This window comes from Mesoplodon densirostris, chromosome 10 (assembly GCF_025265405.1).
Source record: "Mesoplodon densirostris isolate mMesDen1 chromosome 10, mMesDen1 primary haplotype, whole genome shotgun sequence".
Classification (NCBI taxonomy): Eukaryota; Metazoa; Chordata; class Mammalia; order Artiodactyla; family Ziphiidae; genus Mesoplodon; species Mesoplodon densirostris.
Genome location: NC_082670.1, coordinates 82,973,054 through 82,999,808, shown reverse-complemented (window position 1 = coordinate 82,999,808; position 26,755 = coordinate 82,973,054). Strand labels below are relative to the sequence as shown.

The 26,755-nt window shown below is 41.2% G+C and overlaps 1 protein-coding gene across 16 annotated transcripts in view; it reads left to right on the top strand.

Annotated features, from left to right (window-relative positions):
* The window catches only part of CADPS (calcium dependent secretion activator), a 481,350-nt gene that overhangs the window by 221,444 nt on the left and 233,151 nt on the right, over positions 1 to 26,755 (top strand). For all 16 annotated transcript variants that reach the window (XM_060111563.1, XM_060111565.1, XM_060111566.1 and 13 more), the window contains 2 exons: positions 10,055 to 10,288; positions 15,487 to 15,608. In XM_060111563.1, coding sequence (XP_059967546.1) covers positions 10,055 to 10,288; positions 15,487 to 15,608 — 356 coding nt within the window. The remainder of the gene's footprint in view (positions 1 to 10,054; positions 10,289 to 15,486; positions 15,609 to 26,755) is intronic.

Here is a 26,755-nt window from a genome sequence, read left to right as displayed (position 1 = left end):
CAGATCAGAAATAAATGAAAAAGAAATGAAGGAAACGATAGCAAAGATCAGTAAAACTAAAAGCTTGTTCTTTGAGAAGATAAACAAAATTGATAAACCATTAACCAGACTCAACCAAAAAAGGGAGAAGATGACTCAAATCAACAGAATTAGAAATGAAAAAGGAGAAGTAACAACTGAAACTGCAGAAATACAAAGGATCATGAGAGATTACTACAAGCAACTCTGTGCCAATAAAATGGACAACCTGGAACAAATGGACAAATTCTTAGAAATGCACAACCTTCCAAGACTGAACCAGGAAGAAATAGAAAATATGAACAGACCAATCACAAGCACTGAAATTGAAACCGTGATTAAAAATCTTCCAACAAACAAAAGCCCAGGACCAGATGGCTTCACAGGCGAATCCTATCAAACATTTAGAGAAGAGTTAACACCTATCCTTCTCAAACTCTTCCAAAATATAGCAGTGGGAGGAACACTCCCAAACTCATTCTACGAGGCCACCATCACCCTGATACCAAAACCAGACAAAGATGTCACAAAGAAAGAAAACTACAGGCCAATATCACTGATGAACATAGATGCAAAAATCCCCCAAAAATACTAGCAAACAGAATCCAGCAGCACATTAAAAGGATCGTACACCATGATCAAGTGGGGTTTATCTCAGGAATGCAAGGATTCTTCAATATAAGCAAATCAATCGATGTGATACACCATATTAACAAATTGAAGGAGAAAAACCATATGATTATCTCAATAGATGCAGAGAAAGCTTTCGACAGTTCAACACCCATTTATGATAAAAAACACTCTAGAAAGTAGGCATAGAGGGAACTTTCCTCAACATAATAAAGGCCATATATGGCAAACCACAGCCAACATCGTCCTCCATGGTGAAAAAGTGAAACCATTTCCACTAACATCAGGAACAAGACAAGGTTGCCCATTCTCACCACTATTATTCAACATAGTTTTGGAAGTTTTAGCCACAGCAGTCAGAGAAGAAAGAGAAATGAATCCAAATCAGAAAAGAAGAAGTAAAGCTGTCACTGTTTGCAGATGACATGATACTATACATAGAGAATCCTAAAGATGCTATCAGAAAACTACTAGAGCTAATCAATGAATTTGGTAAAGTTGCAGGATACAAAATTAATGCACAGAAATCTAGCATTCCTATACACTAATGATGAAAAATCTGAAAGTGAAATTAAGAAAACTCTCCCATTTACCATTGCAACCAAAAGAATAAAATATCTAGGAATAAACCTACCTAAGGAGACAAAAGACCTGTATGCAGAAAATTATAAGACACTGATGAAAGAAATTAATGATGATACAAATAGATGGAGAGATATACCATGTTCTTGGACTGGAAGAATCAACATTGTGAAAATGACTATACTACCCAAAGCAATCTACAGATTCAATGCAGTCCGTATCAAACTACCACTGACATTTTTCACAGAACTAGAACAAAAAATTTCACAATTTGTATGGAAACACAAAAGACCCCGAATAGCCAAAGCAATCTTGAGAAAGAAAAACGGAGCTGGAGGAATCCGGCTCCCTGACTTCAGACTATACTACAAAGATAACAGTAATCAAGACAATATGGTACTGGCACAAAAACAGAAATATAGATCAATGGAACAGGATCGAAAGCCCAGAGATAAACCCATGCACATATGGTCACCTTATCTTTGATAAAGGAGACAAGAATATACAGTGGAGAAAAGACAGCCTCTTCAATAAGGGGTGCTGGGAAGACTGGACAGCTACATGTAAAAGAATGAAATTAGAACACTCCCTAACACCATACACAAAAATAAACTGAAAGTGGATTAAAGACCTAAATGTAAGGCCAGACACTATCAAACTCTTAGAGGAAAACATAGGCAGAACACTGTATGACATAAATCACAGCAAGATCCTTTTTGACTCACCTCTTAGAGGAAAGGAAATAAAAACAAAAATAAACAAATGGAGCCTAATGAAGCTTAAAAGCTTTTGCACAGCAAAGGAAACCATAAAAAAGGCAAAAAGACAACCCTCAGAATGGGAGAAAATATTTGCAAATGAAGCAACTGACAAAGGATTAATCTCCAAAATTGACAAGCAGCTCATGCAGCTCAATATCAAAAAAAACAACCCAATCCAAAAATGGGCAGAAGACCTAAATAGATATTTCTCCAAAGAAGATATACAGATTGCCAACAGACACATGAAAGAATGCTCAACATCATTAATCATTAGAAAAATGGAAATCAAAACTACAATGAGATACCATCTCACACCAGTCAGAATGGCCATCATCAAAAAATCTAGAAACAATAAATGCTGGAGAGGGTGTGGAGAAAAGGGAACCCTCTTGCACTGTTGGTTGGAATGTAAATTGATATAGCCACTATGGAGAACAGTATGGAGGTTCCTTAAAAAACTAAAAATAGAACTACCATATGACCCAGCAATCCCACTACTGGGCATATACCCTGAGAAAACCATAATTCAAAATGACACATGCACCCCAATGTTCATTGCAGCTCTATTTACAATAGCCAGGACATGGAAGCAACCTAAGTGTCCATCAACAGATGAATGGATAAAGAAGATGTGGCACATATATACAATGAAATATTACTCAGCCATAAAAGGAAATGAAATTGAGTTATTTGTAGTGATGTGGATGGACCTAGAGCCTGTCATACAGAGTGAAGTAAGTCAGAAAGAGAAAAACAAATACCGTATGCTAGCACATATATATGGAATCTAAAAAAAAAAAAAAAAGGTCATGAAGAATCTAGAGGCAAGTCGAGAATAAAGATGCAGACCTACTAGAGAATGAACTTTAGGTTACAGGGAAGGGGAATGGTAAGCTGGGACAAAGTGAGAGAGCTGCGTGGACATAATATACACTACCAAACGTAAAATAGATAGCTAGTGGGAAGCTGATGCTCAGTGCTTTGTGACCACCTAGAGGGGTGGGATAGGGAGGGTCGAAGGGAGGGAGCCACAAGGGGGAAGAGATATGGGACATATGTATATGTATAATTAATTCACTTTGTTATAATGCAGAAACTAACACACCATTGTAAAGCAATTATACTCCAATAAAGATGTTAAAAAAACCCAAAGAACTCTCTCCCTTGGCCCACACCACTGGGTATTTTGATACCTAATAGGATGTTTCTGACAACTTAGAACTAGACTTTCTTGGACAATGAAATAGGCAACTAAAGTAAATCTTGGTCAAAGTATATGGAGAGTATATTTCAAAGTATATGGAGGGTATATTTAAACATTCAGGAGGATTTCTATGAGAATCTGCCCACTACTATCTCCTGTTCTCCTGGAAATTGCCTGTCTTCTTTTACAATATTCATTCATGCCAATGGCCCCCTTGCCACAGTTACTTGGTTCTGGAAGTGGACTCCTCACCCACGTGGAACCAATCACATCTCCCAGCCTGCCCCGGCCATTAGTGATTGGTCCAGAAATGGATGCAACTAAACTGGTCCAGAAATGGATGCAACTAAACCAATGAACCCCTTCACAGGGACCTGTGGACTGTAGGCCAACAGAGCTGTGTCTTGTAGTGGAAGAAAGATGTCTGCAGCCATGTTCATTTCTTCAGTGTAGGGGAAGGAAGATAAAAGAGTGAAGCTCACATACATACAAAGATAAACAGAATATACTGAGATCCTCAGGGTGTTCAAGCCACTGGATCTACTTCTTCCTGACCATCAACTGTGTAACTTTTTCCTTCCGTTTAGTTGGATTCCAAGAAAAGGAAATTCTACTTCTGCTTAAACCATCCTGGCTAATACTGAGGAAGAGTGAGAAGTATCTCATCTACTAAAAATTAAATATCAAGTTTTCAGATACAGGCTAGTTCCTGAAAAGATATTGAAACAAAGCACCCATGCTTATCTTCTTTTAGCATGCCCTGATTTTTCTATTTGTAGCATCACAGTGAATTTTATTGAGGGTGTGCAATTCAACCCATATGGCTGAACATCAGCTCCTGTAAATATCATAACCAGAAATTCCTGGAGATAGATGTCATCCATCATACATAATTCACTGTGTTCTCTGAATTATAAGATGGGTAGAGTGTCTTGATTGCAAATTAGAAGCACCAACTCAAGGAAGCTTTTAAAAGAGGGGATTGATTCTAGGGATCAAGGAATGTCTCACAGAGCCCATGGGCAAGGTACAGCCAAGACCTAGGAAGGGAGTGGAGCCAGGGGCCACCAAGTGGTCAGGACTTTCCCCCTTCCCTTGAGTCTGTGTGTCCCATTCATTATTCCTTCTTTCTCTGCAAACCATCTTTCTTTGCTTCTCAGATGGGAAACATGGCTGTTCCACAGTTCTCCGTGTTTCCAGGATGGCCAAATGGGAAACCATTCAGCCAGTCAACCTCTCTCTCAAATCTTTTTCCCAATCTCCTCTTTCCGCTTTTCTCACTACCCCCTCACATTCACAATTTCAAGACTCAGGCTTCTGACTGGCCCCGCTTAGTTCAAGGGCCAACCCCTAGAGCAATCGATCAGTCCACCGTGGAAAGGGGGTGAGGGTCTCAGTGAACACGTGGATGCTAGAGATACATCACTGAGGGAGAGGGTGGTACCGACAAGGTAAGGCTCTGGGCAGGGTGATCATTATGAATTAGGAGCCCCTCGAAGATGTGGACAAAATAACTGTTGCTTATGCGGTGTTTACTATGTGCCCAACTCTCTTCTAAGCGTTTTACATTTGAGAACCTACCTAACCCTCCAACAACTTTATGAGAAAGGTGCTCCTAGTATTCTCATGTCATCGAGGAGGCTGCAGCACAGACATCAGAGGCCTTGGCCAAGCTCATTCACTGACCAGAACCTTCTCTCTTAACCAGTATGCACACTACCATTACAAAATGCTTTCCCAAACATAGAGCCTCATTTCCCCATCGCCCCAATCCAAAGATCCAACATGCCCTTCACCCAGGCCTTCACCTTTCTGCATCCTGACTTCTCTCTCTGTTGATGAGGCCTTTATTAATTTGCACTGGCTATGCAGTTCACGTAAACTCTCATTTAGACCTGTGACAAATGATCCTGCAAGTTAACGATGATTTTCCGCAGTTCAGGCACATCCAAGAGTTTAAGTGACATATCAAAGTTCACACAGCCAGTAAGTAGAAAGCCGAGTGCTTTAATTCCAAGTTTCACATTCTTTCTTTTGAGTAGTCAGATGACAGGCAGTTACACCAGGACAAGACTGCCCCCAGTTCCTCCCTCCCTGACGGTTGCCCATCCCAGAAACTGCTTTCTCTCTTGCACGAAAATTTGCTGTGCATTCCCTTCAGTTTATGCAGAAGCCCAAATGAAGCAAAAGCAGCAGGCAGAATGGGCTCCTGGAATTCTGAATCCCTTCCACTTTGATTTCCTTGGCATCTGGGAAAGAGGTGGTGGGGACCTCGGTGGTTCTGCCAGCAGCATTCTTATCCTCTTTTGTGCTTACAAAAGGCAAATGTTTGTCCTTTCTTCCTAGGAGAGAAGGGAGGCAAGTGCAAGGTGGCTTTCCTCTACCCGCATCCCTACCCTGCAATCTATCAGTTCAGTCACACCAACATCCAACGAATCATCAGAGATGGCTGTGTGAGCCCTCACTGTGAACATCTGACACTCTGCCTTAAAAGATCCATGAAGAGATCTGAATGCATTTTTTAAAAATCTGGTAGAAAAGACTTCTTAATCCCTGCTCAAACATTTTCCCAAATCCTCTCGTGTTGATGTTAAAGAGTCCCCAAATTTCACCCAGGAATTAAGCCTAAGTTATTTAAATTGTGTGATTAGCAGTTGACATTGGAGCTTAAACAGGCAGCTTGTGGCATTAGTGCTGCTGTGATATTTGCCAGTTCTTTTGGCCACATTTTGGGTAAAATTCCAAAATTCTTGAGCTGATTATATAAGACAAATACTGCTGCTTTTATAATAGAGGCAGAGGTCTGGGAGTGAAACACCATTGTTTTTTTAAGCTGTCATTTCAGTGGGGAGTTGCCATTTAAACCACATTCTCTGCAGAAGCAAAATGACCATCTCATACCACGGTCCCATTGCAGATACTGATGATGTACCTAGGTGAGAAATGACATCCAGATATTTCCCAGATGGAGAAGTTCTCCTCCATACATTGCCAACAAGCAGATAAAAGTGGAATCCTCTTCTACCAGAGAATGATAGCACCCCCAGCTTACAAGTGAATGTTGTTGTACCTGGCATCTACCCTGTGTCCAAGCACATGGTAGAAATTTAGTTCAATTTTTGGCCTGCAAGAATGTGTGTAGGGGGCTTCCCTGGTGACGCAGTGGTTGAGAGTCCGCCTGCCGATGCAGGGGACACGGGTTCGGGTCCTGGTCTGGTAAGATCCCACATGCCGCGGAGAGGCTGGGACCGTGAGCCATGGCCGCTGAGCCTGTGCGTCCGGAGCCTGTGCTCCGCAACGGGAGAGGCCACAACAGTGAGAGGCCCACGTACCGCAAAGAAAAGAAAAAAAAAAATAATGTGTGTAGGGAGCATCTCCCTGACTCTGGCCTTTGTCAGGCAGCTAAGAACCCAGGGGAATCTGAGTTCAAAGAAAAATCTAAATGCCCAGGGCGTTCATTCAAGGAAAAGGAAGTCCACCTAATTCATAAAAGCTGAGGAAGTAAAACTAAGCCACTTAAGAACAGCTTTGAGTAAAAAGACCAATCCAGGAAACTATTAATATAATACCTGTGCCCAAAATGCCTTCTAATGTCTGTGAGGCTGCTTTTGAAATGTGTTTATAGTGGGGCTGCCGTTGAAGACCCCTTTAGAAACTCAGCCTAGATTGACAGAATGCTATTCCTTCTCAAGGCTTAAGTACTCAGAATAGAAAAATGGCCTTGTTTTCCCTTGCAGACTTCAGTGGGTTTTTTAAAATTTATTTCTATTTATTATATATATATATATTTGTCTTCATTGCTGCGCGCGGACTTTCTCTAGTTGAGGCGAGCAGGGGCTACTCTTCGTTGTGGTGTGTGGGCTTCTCATTGCGGTGGCTTCTCTTGTTGCAGAGCACAGGCTCTAGGTGCACGGGCTTCAGTAGTTGTGGCTCTCGGGCTCTAGAGCGCAGGCTCAGTAGTTGTGGCGCACGGGCTTAGTTGCTCCACAGTATGAGGGATCTTCCTGGACCAGGGATCAAACCCATGTCCCCTGCATTGGCAGATGGATTCTTAAGCCCTGCACCACCAGGGAAGTCCCCAGACTTCAGTTTTATAAGCATCTTTTTATGATGCCATTAGTAGCTATCCAAGTTTTGGGAGGAGTGGTCATTCTTTGGATTTTTCCAATATTCTCCTGCAGAAAGTTTGGTGGGTGCCAGCTCTGGGCCAGAGTTGTGGTGTCTGTAATCACTGGGTCTTCTTCCAAAATTTCAAGACTTTGGAGTTAAAAGGCCTTGAGTGAGTCCCAAAGATGGGTGTGATGAAGGGACCTCACTTGATAGTAAGGCTGATTGGCAGGAGAGAACCCACTTCACAGACACAATGGTTTTTCTCTCCATCTCCATGGCAACTGCAGGGCCAGCAGCTGCCAGTAAAATCAAAGATACACTTACCCAGCTCCTCCAATATCCCCTATAGTTATAAGGTTTGGGCTCCAGTACAAGGAGGAAAGAGATAGATCAGTGTCCCAGCCTTCAGGCTGTTAGTATGTAACCTGTGCTGCTTGGCAGCCTTTAACATCAATTAACTTATCTTATTCTTCTCTTCACTCGTTAGAAGGACCATATTCAAAAGAAGATGGGGAAGTATTTTGTGACCACATTCAGTTATATAGACCTTCTTGGATTCGTGGTTGCCTATTACCTATTTCTCAGAAAAGAGCAAATAAAAATGGCCCTGTCTCAGCCAACTCAACCCGGTGTCAAACGGTTCCTCATCCATCAGACTCTCAGCCTGAGGGTCACCTTCTCTGGAAGGCTACCCCTGATTCTCTCAGGAAGAGATCACTTCTCATCTACTTCCCTCAAGCATCGACCTTGACGTTTCCTTAAAGATCTTTCTCTCTGCTAGCTGTAAAGCTCCAGAACAGTTCACATCCTTTCATCATGATCTCCCCACGCCTAACACTGTGCCAGGCACAGTTTGGGTGGCAGTAAATATTTTCTAAGGGATGATGGCCCAGCAGCCCAGGGCCTTTGTCATAAAGGATACCCACATTTTTGAGGCTCATATTTGTCCTCTGATTGAGCCCAAGAATGATAAAAATCCAGCCCACAGTGCAAAAGTTTCGAAGATATGAGTCTTGAGTATTGAAAGGAAAATAAGAGAATCTCAGGGATCTAACCTGCAAGAGGAATAACTTGGCTTTCTTAGAATTAGAAAACCAATAAAAGTCAAAGTTCCTTTCTGTGACTCTAAATACCCTCTTCTCTTCCTTCCCTCCTCCCTCCCTCCCTCCTTCTCTCTCACAGTCTCTCTCCCCCCTCTATCTCCCCATCTCTTTCTCGCTCTTTGTCAAGTTCTTACTCTGCTTTCACTGGGTCCAATATGGACAAAATGGCAACCACCCAAGAGTCTATCTTTATGATCTTACTGTTGCAGTTTCACCACTGATCGCAAACTCAATATCTCTCCGTTCAGTTGCTTGAGAGATTAAATCCAGTTGATTGCTGGCCACTTAGTAGAATTAGCTGGATGACTTTAAGTCAGGTGCCCACATATTAGACATCTTATTTTTCTGCCACCCAGAATTGGCAAACCAATTCATGTTCCGTGTGACCCAGGTGGAGTTCTACCCTGAGCCACAGGGACAGAGGAAATAACTCAGGCCTAAGCAATTCAACATGACATCACTGTCCATGGAAACTGGTTCCGGGTATGCACATAAGTCAGACTTCAGGTGAGGATTCTGAGATAAAAGATCCTCCATCTTCTGTGAGCATTACAGGAGGAGATGTTCACTCTTCCTTTAGATAGTGTGATGTGGTGTTGTGAGGTACAGATCTTTAGCAATCTTTTTGTCACATTAGAAGGAGCCAGACTGAGCATGAAGCCTGCCCAGAAGAACCCAAACCAAGTTTTGGAGGAAAAACTCAGTTATAATGATATTATCTGACTCCTGATTCCAGTCTTGCCTGAAGCTGGTTCTACCCTAGGACATTTTCAACCTATACATGCCTTCATTGTTTAAGCCAGTTCAAGTGGATTTTTCTGTCACTTGCAAAAAAAAAAAAAAAAAGTCATACTGATTTGATTTGACACTCACCTGCTCATTTATGGAGCTGGGCTGCAGAGCACATTCATGTTTCAAGTGGGAAATGATTGACCCAAACTCTATTCATCTGAGGCACCTGGACAACTCAGAGGTATAAAGTTGGCTAAAGCATGTTGCCATTACAACTGAACTCTTAAGAAATGAAAAAATATGGAGTTCAGTTCTGATACTGAATTGCTTTATCTTCTAAGGAATTTTAATCATGTTTTTCATCACTTCTTTAATTTTTTTTTTCAATTTTTCTTCAAAACAGTTAACTATTCTTCTTAGGAATAGCCACAGGCTGTGTGTGAAACATCTCAGATGAGCTCCTTTTGAATTATTCATGTGAGAAAATCTCTATAGATATCCAGAAATAGGGTGCTTTTCTGTCTCCTCAGCTTAAAAACAACTGGCTGCATTTTGCTAAAAAGAAAAACTGTTTGAATTGAGACCGGATTTGAAGAACATCACCCCATTTTTCTTTCCATAGATCAAATTTGCTGGAGAAAACTTGGGGGGGAATAGAACTTTATAATAAAGTTTATATAATAAAGTTTATATAATAAAACATTTGCCTCTTTCTTACTATATGTTTATGTATGTGTTTCTTATCTGTTAGAGATTATAAATAACTAGAAGGCAGGCAGCTGTCTACTCAACCCAGCTGAACATTTTTCTAGCACGATGCCACAATATCTGGGCAAATGTCACTAGTGGTAGATGTCAGCAGAGCTCTGGAATGTGTTTACTCCTCTGCTCATTCCTTTCTCTTTCTTTACAAGGAACGCAAATTTCCCAAGTTTGTATCCAAAGAAATGGAAAACATGTACATTGAAGAGCTGAAGTCATCCGTCAACCTGCTTATGGCTAATTTGGAGAGCATGCCAGTTTCCAAAGGCGGCGAGTTCAAGCTTCAGAAACTCAAACGCAGCCACAACGCTTCCATCATCGACATGGGTGAGGAGAGTGAGAACCAGCTCTCCAAGTCAGACGTCGTGTTATCTTTCTCCCTGGAGGTAAAAGCCCTAGACCCTTGAAAGCTTCCTGGCATCGCAGGCAGGACATGGGTGATGAGATGCATCACAATCAGCTTGTTTTCCTCCTTACACCCCAGGAGCAGTTATTAAAATAACAGCTTGCTAAGCATAGCTCAGCTAATCGACAAGTAATTTCCCATCTCCAGGAGACCATACTTTTTCCTTAGGAAATGTAGTCCTAAGAACCACTTACTAAGTTTAATGTTGGATTACTTTCCCCAACTTAAAGCAGTGCTTAAGGGTTTTGTAAATACCTTGGGCAATTTAGAAAGTTTAACATTTTGGCAACCTGTGTTACAAAAAAAGCAATCTAGCATCATTTCATGGTGGGTTGTCAATTTTCTCTCCCATTCTCTCTCCCTCTGGCTGCCCCATTAGAGAGTCCCTTGTTGCAGTGGAGACTCTTTTAGTTTGTCTCATCACCCCAAGAAAGAACCCATTTTGGCCAGAACTGTGGCAGAAGGCTCAACATGTCAATATTTCTCTGTAACTTTTACTCACATGTTTGTTTATCATACATATAATCTAAGGAGTAGATCTGATCTAACTACATCAGAATTATTGAAAACTGGTTCAATATGCACGTTTCCTGCACCACCCAGAACTGTTGACCCAGAGTTCTAGAGGATGAGAATATAAAATGGTGCGGTCACTTTAGAAAACAGTTTGGTGGTTTCTCAAAAAGCTAAACATAAAATTACCATGTGATCCAGCAGTTCCACTCTTAGATATCTACCCAAGAGAGGTGAAAACACATCACCACAAAGACTTGCTTGCAAATGTTTATAGCAGCATTATTCATTATAGCCCAAAATGGAAACAACCTAAATGTCTATCAGCTGCTGAAAGGGCAAAATGTGGTTCATTCATATGATAGAACACTCTTCACCAATTACAAGGAACAAGCTACTGACACATGCTTTGATTTAGATGAACCTCCAAAACATTATGCTTAGTGAAAGAAGCCAGACACAAGAGGCCACATATTATTTGATTCCATTGATATGAAATGTCCAGAAAAGGTAAATATCCAGAAACAGAAAGTAGGTTAGTGTTGCCTGGGGCAGGAGGTAGAAACGGACATAAAGGACCTTACTGGGGGAGATAAAACTGTTCTGAAACTGATTTATGATGATGGTTTCTACAACCTAGTAAATTTATTTTTTTTAATATTTATTTATTTATTTGGTTGCACCAGGTCTTAGTTGCGGCAGGCGGACTCCTTAGGTGTGGCTTGCAGGCTCCCTAGTTGCAGCACGTGGACTATTTAGTTGCAGCTCTCTAGCTCCTTAGTTGCGGCACATGGCCTCCTTAGTTGTAGCATGCGAACTCTTACTTGCGGCATGCATGTGGGATCTAGTTCCTTGATCAGGGATCAAACCCAGTCCCCCTGCATTGGGAGCGTGGAGTGTTCACCACTGCGCCACCAGGGAAGTCCCTAAATTACTGTATTGTACACTTGAAATGCGTGAATTATATGATATGTAAAATACGCCTCAATAAAATTGTCAGGAATAAGAGCTCTAGGCAGAGTATAGCCCTGGAATGTGCATTTTAATGAGCTGCCCAGGTACTTCTTTTTTTTTTTTTTTTTTTTTTTGCGGTACGCGGGCCTCTCACTGCTGTGGCCTCTCCCGTCGCGGAGCACAGGCTCCGGACGCGCAGGCTCAGCGGCCATGACTCACGGGCCCAGCTGCTCCGCGGCATGTGGGATCTTCCTGGGCTGGGGCACGAACCCGTGTCCCCTGCATCAGCAGGCGGACTCTCAACCACTGCTCCACCAGGGAAGCCCTGCCCAGGTACTTCTTACACTCCAAAGTTTGAGAACCATTCTTAGCATATGAAAGCTCAACCCCAAAAGGATTTTATGATAATCCAACATTTAGGGAAACCAAGAGAATAGATCAGATTTCTATAGATATAATTAAAATTTGTAAAGACTAAATTAATATTTGAGAACATCATTAAGGCTTGCTGTGAATTAACTACAGGTAATTTGTTTTTACTGTGCTCAGTTCAGATTGAGATAGTCACATTACACGGTTTTCAACATGTATTTTGCAGGTGGAAGAGGCAGTATTCAATTAAATATAGAGCACTTGGTGTGTGAAAAAAATCATCAGCGTAATTTCACACAAACTTCCTTTCTTTTTTTTTTTTTTTAATACTGCCACCTGAGATACTGAATGCTTTTTCTTAGGTGTCTTTGGATTTGATTATTGCCAATTAAAGGTGGCAATTCATTCCCTACTGCCTCTTGCCTTCCTACTGAAAGGTGGGGGGAAAGTGGTTTATTGATTTTCATGAAGCTTTTAAATCTGCAATTTTCTAATTCTTCATCAGTACTCAATATTACACAGCTGATGATCTAAAATATAGATGTGGGTGAGTCCCCAACCATACTCCCAGACGTACATGATTCAAACAGGCTGTAACTTGTAAGTACAAGTACCGAATGAAATGCTGTAGGGTTCCCAAATACTGTTTAATTAGAACACTAAATTGCACATCATACTAAACCAGCCAGCAAAAGGCATTGAGTATCTATTTGTCAATGTGTTTTGGCAGACACAGTTAGGGGGGTAAAAAGAGAGAGAGAGAGACCTGTCATAGCATCAGGGCAGACTAGGTTTGAATTTGCAGGTTGGTACAAGACATATTTTATGTAATTATAGAATTGCTTGGCTAGAAGGGACAGCAGAGAATAGTTACCTGGAGTAAGAGAACTGAGGTCCAGGATTACAAGTGACATGGCCTTGGGTGGGTGGAGTGCTCTGATGAAAAATAATGGGTATTTGTAAAATCCTTCACCATCATTCACTCAGTGAATCCTCACAACAGTCTTTCAAGGCATTTGCAGATGTGGAAACAAAGCCTTGGAGTGGTTAAGAACCTTGCAAATGATTATACAGCTAGTGAAAATGCAGATTCTGGATTTGAACTCATCTTTAAAATTCTAAAAATTGTATTCTTTCTCCAGTGCCTCTCATTTCTTTTCATTTGATGGTTCTTTCCACCCAGTGTAAAAATTTCAGTTACATACATCATCTCATATAATCCTCACACAACGGCCATGGAGAGAGAGAGAAAAGACGTATCATTATCCCCACTATACAGATGAGGAAACTGAGGCTCAGGAGGTTTGAAAGAAAAGTGCAGTGACTTCAAGGTCAAGATCTGCCCAACATCACATGAGTAGTACCCTGGCTCCTGGATCAGCAGCATCAATATCCACATCATCAGGGAAATGGTTAGAAATGAAAAGCCTTACATACACACACTACTATATATAACATAGATAACCAACAAAGACCTACTGTATAGCACAGGGAACTCTACTCAATATTCTGGGACAACCTATATGAGAAAAGAATCTGGAAAAGAATGAATATATGTATATGTACAACTGAATCACTTCATTGTACACCTGAAACTAGCACAACATTGTAAATCAACTATACTCCAACACAATTTTTTAAAAAAAGAAAAAAAAAATGAAAAGTCTTGGGCTCCACCCCAGACCTGCTTGTCAGCAACTCGGGAGGTGAAGCCCAGCCACATCTGGTTTAACCAGCACTCCAGGTGATTCTGATTCACACTAAGTTTGAGAACCCCTGGGCTATTAAGCAGCAAAACTGACCTGTGAATCCTGATTCAATGCCAGCCCTATTGTACGTCCTTGCATCAAGACCATTAAAAAGCGTACATTTTTTGCACACCCACATCCTTCTTGTGTAATGCCATTACCTCTTTTGGAGTACAGTCCAGTAATTTTTTTTTTTAATATACCTTGGTCTTTAGAGATCTCTGATTGTGAGTCATTTGTTTCCAATTTTTAAATCAATGTCTCTCTCCTCTCCTCCCCTCTGTCCCCTCCTCTCCTCTCTTCTCCCTTTTCTCTGATGAGTGGCAGCACCTACCACTAAATATGAAAATAGCAGGTGATTGAATGGAGTTTGAGGGTAGTGGTGGGAAATGCCAGGAATTGTAAATGATATAACTTGTTCCATCAAAACACTAGCCTTTTCCCTCAGTCTAGACAAAGAGTATGCAACTGCAGGCTTTTTTTTTTTTTTTTTTTGACCCAACAACGTTGGCCTGCACAGAGTTTGTGTATTTTATTTCTCCCCTTTAAAATTATTGTCAAAATTTCAAAATCAGATTTCTGACTTTGATTCTGATTCAGATTTCCATTTCCCAGTAAGAGAAATTGGAGTATTTGGCAACTCTGCACTGGCGTAAAACAAGGCAACAATGGGCTGCAACTGAGTAGCAGCTGCTCCCTTTAAATGGAGTGCTCACATTTGCCACAGTCTCCACTACTCCCTATTGTATCTCTGACTCTCATGCTAAATGGTACTTGCCCTTTATCTTAGCACTTGCGTTATCACTTATTTTATTGTAAAGAGGAAAGTGAATTCCTTGGCCTATGTGTCCATCACATTATGAGTTAAGAGCTAGACTATATATATTTTTTAAATAGGAGAGTCTATTTCTTGTGGAAATGAAAAATTATCTTGTGTGTGTGTGTGTAATTTTTATTTATTTATGTATTTATTTATTTTTGGCTGTGTTGGGTCTTCGTTGCTGGGCGCGGGCTTCCTCTAGTTGCGGTGAGCAGGGGCTACTCTTCATTGTGGGTGCACAGGCTTCTCCTTGCAGTGGCTTCTCTTGTTGCGGAGCACAGGCTCTAGGCGCATGGGCTTCATAGTTGTGGCACACGGGCTCAGTAGTTGTGGCTCATGGGCTCTAGAGCACAGGCTTGGTAGTTGTGGTGCACGGGCTTAGTTGCTCTGTGGCATGTGGGATCTTCCTGGACCAGGGCTCGAACCTGTGTCCCCTGCATTGGCAGGCAGATTCTTAAACCCTGTGCCACCAGGGAAGTCCCCATCGTATGTGTTTAATACAGAAAAGAGTAGCCTGTTTCATATAACCTTTCTAGCTCCTTTGAGCATCTGAGTTAGTGAACCTTGTCTTTCCATCTGCAAGGCAATGAGATACACTATGAAGAATTGTGTCTTCATGCTGGACTTGTCCCAGCATGGCTGGTAGAAACCTGATAGAAACCATCAGATACCTGTTGGGTTTTTTGTAACTTTTTATGTATATATTTTCCCCGGGTGATGCTGCCCATAGACTTTGGCAATAACCTCTGCTGTGTGTGACTCTGTTTCCAGGTGGTGATCATGGAAGTCCAAGGCCTCAAATCCTTAGCTCCAAATCGCATTGTATATTGCACGATGGAGGTGGAAGGAGGAGAGAAACTACAGACCGACCAGGCCGAGGCTTCAAAACCAACGTAAGTTATGTTTCTCCGTGGTTCGTCTTCCAGAAGATTCTTCTCACTGGCACCATTTTGGCCAACTGCAGAGTAAAGGTTTGGTTTCCCCAGCAGGTTATGTGAGACATACACCTTGTTTATTTTCTAAACAAAATGACTTGACTACATTTTTATTTGGCAGCCTTAATAAGGTTTCCAACTCTTTCAGAGAGGAGAACAGAAGGAAATTTAAGACACAGCCTCCTTTCTGGAGGCTCTATGTATCACCTTAGAGAGTTTAGTCACAACCTGCAGGCTTCAATAGGATGTGTAGGAGGGTTTGATAGAAATCTGTTTTCATTATATTTACCAAATAATATTTGGTTTATGGTATGTACAGTTTTTTTTCAAAATCTTTCTCCGTGCCACAGTTATGACTATATCAGCAAAGCAGTATGTTACATTAGGCACAACCTATTAATTTGTTAGGTCAACACATATTAGTCAAATGCTCACTGTGCCTGTGTACAGGGTGCTGTTGAACAGTGGAAAGGAAAATAGTCCCTGTTGTTGCCCTACAGAGCTTATAGTTGAGTGGGGGAGCAGAAACATAATTGCACAAATTTATAGTTACAAATAGATATAAATGCTGAGAAAGAAAGAGTGCTTTGTGAGGAGACAGCAGCGGGACCTGAACCAGTTTGTGGAGACAGAGTCAGAGTAGGCCTTCTTGAGGAGTTATAAGACATTTGGTCTAATATTTAAAAGTTGAGCAAAGGGGTTGGGAGTAGAAAGAACATTCCAGGCAGAGTCAGCTTGTGCAAAGGCCCTGTGGTCAGCAGAGACCCTGTGGCAAGGAGGCATTGAAAGAAGGCCAGTGGGGCTGGAGTCCAGAGAACGAGGTATGCCATAAGCTGCCAGTGAGGCAGGAAGAGGCTACACCATGGAGGACCTTGCTAGGCCCCGGAGAGAAAGGATGGGCATGTATGATTAGATATGTGTTCTGAGAAGATTACTCTGACTGCAGTGGAGAAGGCCAGAGTCGATGCAGTAGACCAGTTAGTATTCTATTGCATTGGTTCCCAGGAGCGATGATGATGAGAGTCAATAGACTCTCAGGCAGCAAAAGTTCTTGAGAGATCACCACTCTCTTTCCTCCCTCCCCACCTCCTTCCTCCCCTCCCCTCTTCTTTTCTTTTCTGTCTCAATTAAGCCAGCCGAGGCTAATAAGCATCTCTTTTTACTGTTGTTAATTCAGAAGAAGGTCATAAAAAGGATAACCCATAATGGCAGCTCGCTGCCTCTCCTCCCTCAAAGCACTATGAGCTGTTCGGCAGAACAGGAATAACGTACCAGGATGTTCAAACAAAATAGTTCAAAGAAAGCACTGAATGTTTCCCTGACTAGAGAAAAATCTGAGGGCATTTTATGCCTTCAAGTGGTTCTTTGCATGAATAGGCAAAGGAAGGCCTCAGATGCTCAGATCTGGGTGAAATTAACAAGTGTATGGAGGAGGAAATGGAAACCAAAGCAATTTGTCACACACCATCCTTCCTCCCTTTTTGTAAACTGAGTTTCAATCTGAAAATGAATGCAACTCCTTTTTTACCACCATTGATAAAAATCTCAGTTTTTCCCCCAACTGTCACCACAGCCCAATCATAATCAATGCTATTATGCTGTTGCATTATTTATATGTGCCTTTGAAAAATGTGTAATGTAGGGGGAAGAAAAACCTCTCTGGTGTTTACTCTAACCTTTTAAGATGTTGAGCCCAATATGGTATCATATGTTAGAGAAGGAAGGAGAAAGCTCTGATTATTCTAACAGGCTGTTGTTTCATTTAGGCTATTTTAACTTAAAATGTATTCAGTTTATTGGGTTTAAAGGTTTCAGTTACCAGAGTAAATGATGAGCTGATTTTCATGTGCGTATGAATGTTTAAAACAGAGTTTCAGATTAGAAATAAATATGGAATGCTTTGGTCTAACTACTTGATATGCTTATATTTCACATATACACTTATTCATATCCATCCACATGCATTATGTCCATATGAATACATCTCACACTGAAGAAGTATAATTTTTTTATTCCTCTTCAGTCAGTGAGGGGGTATTACCAAAACCCACAGAGGGCTTGTTTGTTTGTGTTTTAATACAGTAAGAACGCAACTTTCATAACTCGTGTCAAGTCAAATCAGTCTGTAGTGGCTATCCAAAGTGCTGTGTTGAGAAGTGTTCTGGAGCCAAGTCTGTATTCAGAGGAAAATAATGCATGATCTACTCACACAGGAAGAGGTACACATGCCCTGTATTTGCCATTTCTAGAGTATCTCAAAGAGATATACCCAGAGTATGAAATCTACCAAAATTCATGTCTCTTCTTGTCTCTTCTTTTCTCCTTTCTAATATATACATTCTCCTTATAATCTCTACTCAGCTGCCTTCTAAAGCCAAATTCTTCTTCCACTTCTCTTCTTTGCTGTTTTCTTTGTCATAGTTCACTGCTAATACTTCTCCTCTGCCTCCACTTTTGTCTTGAGAGGATGAATGAGCCTGTTTGTGCAGGTGCATTTTCTTCCTCGTCTCATGTTTGCACTTGTTCTGCATCCTCTCCATCCTTTCTTTTCTTTGAAGCTTATATTTCTTCTCTTTTTCCTCCCTGCTTCTACTCACAGTTTTTCCCATTACTGATCTCTAGCTGTCATCTCTGCTACTTGATTTTGATTATCCCAAAAAGTACCCTTTGGAGGGTCATCTTTCACATGTCCTAATAACTCCACTTCATCATCTGACAAATTTAGCCTTTTTCCTGCCCTCTTCATCTTCTGATTCTTGTCTTTGATGATTCCTACAGCTAGCTGATGTCCATACTTTATTGATACATTCTAAAACCAAGATTCCATTCAAGCCTGTTTTATTTACTGCTTATAAATTCTCTTGTTGCTGCTACCAAGTATTTTACCCAGTAACTGGAACTCTAATATCTTATCCTATCATGTGTCTACAAGGAATTTGGCTTTTTCTTTTTTTTTCCAAGTACAGTCACAAATGCAGGAGTACACTGCATGACCCAGTTTGTCCAAGAGTGATTTTTAGAACTCTAATATATAGACTACTCCAAGAAAAACAAAGATGGGGAGAGCAGTATTACGGTCAAGTGAGGCTGGGAAATGCCAGACATTACATTTTTTCTGAGTTATTCACAGCGTACTTTGGCATTTTAAAGGCTTTGAGGATTTAATTACAGAAAATAAACGTTTTTACCTTTGTTTATTCATGAGTTTCCCAAACTTTTTTCAACTACCACCTATTAGCATCCGTTGGAAATGCTGTTCTATATTGTTGAAACCTAGCAATGGAGGGTCCAAGCTCTCTGTCACCTCCTCTATCAAGGTCACCTCTTCACTTATAACCAGGGCCTTGCCCCCAAGTGGTCATTTTGAATTAGGTGCATAATATAAGAAGGCTGTTTTCGTGAGTGAGATGTATTTTGTGGTTGGAAAACATGGCTGTGTGTGTGTGTGTGTGTGTGTCTGTGTGTGTGTGTGTGTGTAGCCCCCTCTCATCCTTACTGTAGTTTCACTTCTGTCATATTTTAGATTCCACACATAAGTGATATCATATGGTATTTGTCTTTCTCTTTCTGACACTGTTCCCTTAGTATGATCATCTCTAGGTCTATCCACATGGCTGTGAATGGGATTATTTCATTCTTATTTATGGCTGAGTAATATTCCATTGTGTATATATACCACTTCTTCTTTATCCATTTGTCTGTTGATGGACACTTAGGTTGCTTCCATGTCTTGGCTATTGTAAACAGTGCTGATATGAACATTGGGGTGCATGTATCTTTTTGAATTAGAGTTTTCTCCAGGTATATGCCCAGGAGTGGGATTGCTGGGTCATATGGTAGCTCTGTCTTTAGTTTCTTAAGGAAACTCCATACTGTTCTCCATAGTGGTTGTACCACTTATGTTCCCACCAACAGTGTAGGAATATTCCCTTTTCTCCACACCTTCTCCAGCATTTATTACTTGTAGATTTTTTAAATATATATATTTATTATTTTATTTATTTATTTATTTTGGTTGTGCCGGGTCAGTTGCAGCTTGCAGGCTCCTTAGTTGTGGCATGCAAACTCTTGGTTGCAGTATGCATGTAGGATCTAGTTCCCTGACCAGTGATCAAACCCAGGCCCCCTGCATTGGGAGCACGAGTCTTAACCACTGTGCAACCAGGGAAGTCCCTACTTGTAGACTTTTTTGATGATGGCTATTCTGACTGGTGTGAGGTGATACCTCATTGTGGTTTTGATTTGCATTTCTCTAATAATTAGCAATGTTGAGCATCTTTTCATGTTCTTTTTAGCCATCTGTACGTTTTATTTGGAGAAAGTGAATTAATTTAAATTAAAAAAATATTAAGTAAAAAATAGCACAGGTGGTACCTAGATATGATAAGCTATCATGAAACTATCTTGTTTGCTATGTGGAAATGGCATAGATTGGGAAGGTGATATGCAAATTACTTTAATTTGGGAGAAATGATGTAAGGAAACCTGATACATTCCCTGAGTACAAAATATACTCCCAAATGACTGTCTTTCTCAGTGTTTTCTTACAGTGCATGTTATCTCCAATGAAAGCATGTCCTGAGGACTTAAATACAAGAGAAATTTAAGTGATTTTGCTGAAAAGAAAGGCAGTTTGAGTTAGCAGCCCAATATTGTGCTAACTTCTCTGAAATTATATTCTTCTGAGTTGAAACCAAGGGTGCCACTTGGTATTTGATTATGTAACAACTTTATTATTCTCTGACAAACCATGGGTTTTATGATACATGGATTTCATTACTGTCAAGAATTTGAAGATACAATCAAACCATTTCCTGCCATATTCCAAGAGAATAAGAAAATAAAATACCCTAACAGGTAAATCTTGCTATAGCCCTAGCATCTTCTAATGGCATCTTATCTGATGAGAGCATACTTAAAAAAAAAAAAAAAGAATAAAACACAATGACTTGCTATAACATTTTTCTTCTGTGAAATATATTATTTGTCCTAATGGCACAATTCAGAGTGGGTTCAGCTTATTATGCCCAAATTATTCATAGAAATACAGTTCCATTAAATCGTCCCACATTAAGTCAGTTACAAAGTTAGAAAAGGAAGTCATGCCCTCCCATTTCTTTCCTCACGTATCATCTTCTTGATGGTACTTCCTTCCTCAATTTAGCTGAAAATGTTTTCTGTGTACTTGGAATGGTTTAAATGGAAACAGAGTACATTTCCTGAATGGCCCCTTTGAAATTTAGGTATAAGGGAATGATGTGAAGGGTAGGTACTTAATTTCCTCAACAAGTGTACATGGGTGCTCTATTTGTGACCAGCTAGTACTGGGGCTACAGCCATGAATAACACCTCAAGCCTTGGCCTCATGGAGCATACATTCTAGTAAAGGACACAGGCAACAAACAAGGAACAAATAACTATACAAGATAATAACAGAATGTAATTTGGTTCCATAAGAAATGAACAGGCTGCTACAGTACAAAGTAATGGGAATGTATGTTACTCAAGTGGCCGAGGAAGCTCACTCAGCATAGGTAATGCATGACTTGATACCTGAAGGATGAGAAAGATCCAGCCATGAGAAGAGCTGGAAAAGCATTCCTGGCATAGGGAACAACATGTGCAAAGGCTTTGAGGGAGGAAGGGGCTGGATGTGTTCCCGGACTGAAAACAGAGCAATGGGAATAGAGATTAGTCAGAGAGGGGGAATGTGCTACAGGAAGAGTCAAAAGATCAAGGCAGGACCAGACAACGCAGGGCCTTCTAGGCACATGAAGGGTCTTCATTATAAGACCATGGAGAAACCATTGGAAGATTTTAAGCCAGGGAGGGTACGATTGGATTCCCATCTTGAAACCTGAAGCCTCTTCACGGCCCAGAGTAAACTTGAAAAGACAGGTGTATTGGTCAGCAAATATGGAGCACATACTGTTTGCCAGGCATTAGTGTAAATTGGGGGATAATACAGACATGGCCCTCGATGTTGTAGAGCCTGGAGAAAAGCTGGCTGGAAACATCTGAGTGCTTGGGCACAGAGTGATCAATTCTTCAGGAGCCACTATAGCTGCTGAGAACTGCAAAGCCACCAGATGGAAAAAAGAGGAAGGCCTCCTGAGATTCAGCTTCATTCTTGTCTACCTTTCTTGAAACTCCAGCTCAAGGTCACAGTCCAGAAGACATTTATGTAATACTGAGTGAAAGCTTGGATACCATTTCTCTCATTTTTCCTTTCTGAGGAAAAGGCTTAGCTTCACTCAAAGTTAATTAAATCTTAAATGGTAAAGGCCAACGCTGACCCAGAAATTCAATTTTGCTAGGTTCCCTGAAGACATGTGGGTTGGGAGGAAGCACAATTCTAATCACAGTTTGGGATGCTCAGAGACCAGAAAGCATCGTCCAAAAGCCACAACATGTGTTGAAAGCCAGTTTGTGTTTGCTTGTGAGCTGGAAGGTGAAAGTAGGCTGGCTGCTAAAACAACCATCAGCAGGGTAGCGGGTAGAAAGGAACAGGGTGCTGGAGAACAAGCTTTGGAGAAGGTGCTCCAAGTGCTGCATCCTCAGTTAGCCACCCTGTCTTATGTAGGTCACCAAGCTTTCTGGCTTTACCGTGTCCTGATAAGTGGTATCCAAGGCTCCTTCTCTCTCAAGAGTTTTATAGTTTTTTTTTTTCTTCATCTAGCTAATCCTGAGAAGAGCCATAATGGTAGAACTTAATGCAGAATTTTCAGGCATTGCAAGTAACAGAGAGTTGGTGAAATTTCTAGAGTTGGTAGGAGTTTCAGAAGTGGATAATCGAGTGGTGACTGGAGTTTGGCAGTTAGACAGTGATGCTCCATCCAGTTGTGAGACATCCGTGAAAGTTCTGATTTCACGAGGAGTCCAACATTGGGTGGGTATGAAACAAGGATGTATTTTTTAATAGCCCTTTAAGGACTAAGTGACAGTAGGTCCATTTCCTGTCTAGTTCGGCTCCTTGAGTCCCTTGTCTGAGCTTACTTGCCAATTACATCCGATGATGACATGAACTGAGAACTGGACTGATTGCCCAATCACTGTTCAGTGGAAATACAATTCAATACATGTCTCCCCAAGTGTGAAAAACTGCTGTAGTTGTTATTTAGTGATCAGGATAAATATAGGATGGAATGTCATACCGTAACTTACCTGTAGGAATGAAATACAGCCCAGAAACTCTAAATTCTCACTAATAAGAAAACAAGAGAGGCTTGGTTTAGATTCATTGGTGCATAGAAGCAGTACAGTGTTGTGGTCAAGAACACAGAATGGGAAGGCAAAGTGCTGGGTCTGAATCTCAGCTCTGTGTCCTTGGGCAGGTCACCTAACTCTTTGTGCCTCGTTTTCCACATTCTTGAGAAAATTAAATGAATTAACATATATAAAACACTTAAAACACGGCCTGTCACATAGTAATCCTGCTGGCTATTATTATCATGGCTTCATTCTTGTTGAGAGGGAGAAGGGAGGAGGGAGACATGCAAAAAAAAAAAGTGATCTGAGAGTGGCATTGACATATATACACTACCAAATGTAAAATAGATAGCTAGTGGGAAGCAGCCACATAGCACAGGGATATCAGCTCAGTGCTTTGTGACCACCTAGAGGGATGGGATAGGGAGGGTGGGAGGGAGACACAAGAGGGAGGAGATATGGGGATATATGTATATGTATAGCTGATTCACTTTGTTATACAGCAGAAGCTAACACAACATTATGAAGCAATTATACTCCAATAAAGATGTTAAAAAAAAACAACAGTGATCTGAGTCTAAAATAGTAATCACTAACATTGATCCAACACTTTCTATGGGCCAGGTACTACATTAAGTACTTCATAGACAATGTCTTATTTAATGCCCTACTGAAATTATAATACAGGTACTATTGCTATTCCATTTTACTGATGGAACTACTGAGATTCAGAGAGGTTAAGTGACTTGGTCAAAGTTGCACAGATAATACATAGCTAAGCCAGGATCCAAACCCAAAGGCTGTAATTTTTGCTCATTCTGCTCCCCTGCCTTTCTGAAAGAAATCACTTCCCTAGAAGAAAGTCTTTTAATTAGCATTAACTACTCAGCAAAACTATCTAAGAGGGCTCATTTCCTTTCCATAAACTCAGTTATTTTGTGAGTTAAATCACTGCCCCTATTTAAATGGTGATGAATGTGCTGGCACACAGGTGTTCCACGTCAGTGCAGCCGCTCAGCGCAGCAGGTGGAATTCAGCCCATAGGCAGCTGTGCTGTGAGGTGCTATGTGTGCAAGTCTGCAAAGATGAGCCAGAAGTGCTTACAGAATTCCAGGAGAGCCACTGATGATCATCATCCTTCTTCAGGGAAACCATTCTCAATAACAATTGCTCCTACCATTTATTCAAATATCCTAGGCACCAGGCACTGAGCCACCTGGTACCAAATGGTAGAGCTGCCCAGAACTGGGTGTGAATCCCAGCTCCACCACTTACCCACTGGGTCACCTTGGGCAAGTGGATGCTCCTCACTGAGCTTGAGTTTCTTCCAATTTGAAGTGGAGGCAGTAATACATCCTACCCCATGGGGTTGGTATTGAAAAACAATATGATCCAAGCTAAGGACTGAGTACAATGGATGGCATTTCTTGAGAAATATTGCTAATAGCCAAAAACCCATTATAATATCACTGGATCCCACATGGTAGTGTTAAGAAATAGATACTCACTTTCCCCTCATTACATATAAAAAAAAAGAAGCTCAGACAAGTCAGGAAGGCTGCCCTAAAGTCCTCTGACTCCCAAAACCCAGGTTATAGGATTCTAAGCACACGGAAAGCAAAAAGCCAAGTCAGCCAAAGGAGAAAGGGCACTATTGCCAAAATGCTTTCCAGAGCAAGAGGACAGACCCTCAGCATAGGCTGCCATCAATTTAATGATACAAGACCTGGTTCCCAGGAGAAAGAGGAATGGAAAAGGGAAGTGCTCTCCTTGAGTCCTCATCTAGACTCACAACACACCTGAGCGTCTCGCCCCCCTACCGCTTGGACCTCTACAAGCCCATTCTTCCAGCTTCTTTCTGGATCAGAGCCTTTGTTCAAGAGAGGTCAAGTGCCGCTGAGATCATACTTTCTCCATGTTCCTAAGTGTCTTATTTGTTTTACGGCAAAACCCCCTGTGCTGTGATATATAGATCACCTCACTGCAGGGATGCTGAGGGGTATGGGGCCTCCAAGGAAGACAGATGCTCTTCTTGGCATGATGCCATCATCAGGGTGTTTGGAAGCCTGTGGGTCTCTGGTGCTTTAGTTCTGGAATCCCTGAAAGTTCCCTGGGTTCATGGGTAAGGACTTAAAAGCTGTCACCCCAGCCCATAGCTTCTGGTTCACAGGATTTGGGGTGGAACTGCTATTTCAGAAAGTCTTCAGTAGATGGAATCTGGTTGGAAACACTGTAGTGATTATATGGAAAATAAGGCTCAGCACAGGCATCAGAGCAAAAGCTTTGGGTGAGACAATTCTAGTTTGGATTCCAGTTGTGCCGCTAACATTGTTACAGTGGGTAAGTTACTAAATCCGTCTGAACCTCAGTTTCTTCATCTATAAGATGAGGCTAACGATACTTACAAGCTTGTTGATGAGGTATCTATTTAATAATATATGGAGAGCACTTGACACAAATCTAAGAACTATTATTTTTATCTCTATAATTGTTGTTGCCACTGGTGGAGCCAGGATGGAAAGGAAAACAGCACAGGCCATCAGAGTCAGGTGGTGTGAACAAAAGAAGCTTAAGATACTTTCTCTCTCAATGAGATGTCGGGTTTTTTTGGATTTTTAAAATATTTATTTAATTTATTTTTTTTGGCTGCATTGGGTCTTCGTTGCTGCATGTGGGCTTTCTCTAGTTGCAGCGAGTGGGGACTACTCTTTGTTGCAGTGCGCGGGCTTCTCATTGTGGTGGCTTCTCTTGTTGCAGGCTCTAGGCGCACAGGCTTCAGTAGTTGTGGCTCGTGGGCTCTAGAGCGCATGCTCAGTAGTTGTGGCTCACGGACTCCAGAGCACAGGCTCAGTAGTTGTGGCTCACAGGCTTAGTTGCTCCGTGGCATGTGGGATCTTCCTGGACCAGGGCTCGAACCCATGTCCCCTGCATTGGCAGGTGGATTCTTAACCACTGTGCCACCAGGGAAGCCCCTTAGGTGTCGTTTTGAAGTTTCCCTTGGAATGTGTGCATTTATTTTGTTGGGGAGGAGGAATCCCCACACACACACCCCTCTGGAGTTCTTTTGGCTGGTCTAATAATTAAATTGACACAAGACAGGTTAACCAGGATAAAATTAAATTAGTACGCATAGGAGGTCTCGTAAAAATAAGACCCACAAAGTGACCAAACTAGGCTATTTATATATCATTTATAGACAAACAAATAATTATTTGTGAAGATTTAACAAAGGGGTTTTTGCTTGGGATAGGAAGCTAATGAAGAAGTAACAAAGTTTGTTTATATGGTTTTCTTAGCCTTGAATCCCCTAGCTCTGCTGATAAGGATGCTTTCTATCCTCTTAGTGCAGCGAAGATACTTTCATGTAGATTTATATCCTGCTGTTGGGGGGAAAGAGGGAGGTCAGCGTGGGTTTTTTTTTTTTTATATCATTTCCCCCTACTGGCTGTTTTCCAAGTAACTCTAATTCAAAATAATCAGCACTGCATGTGGTGTATTTGGGGGCAGCCTGCTGTGAGCCCCAGCAATGTGTAGATTCCTCACTCATACCTGGAAAAATCTATATATCAGGCTAGTTTTCATATAATGCCTTACGTATAATACATGGTCAATAAGTCTTGATTGACTCAGATCTAAGCCCTAATGTGAATGGTGAAGGACTTCGGTCAAAGCTAAAAAGTGGGTCCTACAGGATGGGCTTGGAAACCTCTTTAGAGTACTCATGGCCATAACGATAATTGTGGCAGAGATTTCTCCAGTCAGAGGAGTGCTCAATATCCGAAAGAATAGAATTGACTACAAAATATCCAAAAGAACAGAACAAAGTCTGAAAAATAAAGTGAACCCATTTTGTGAGTTCTTCCTGACACCAAACCACTGTTACTTTTCAAGTAATG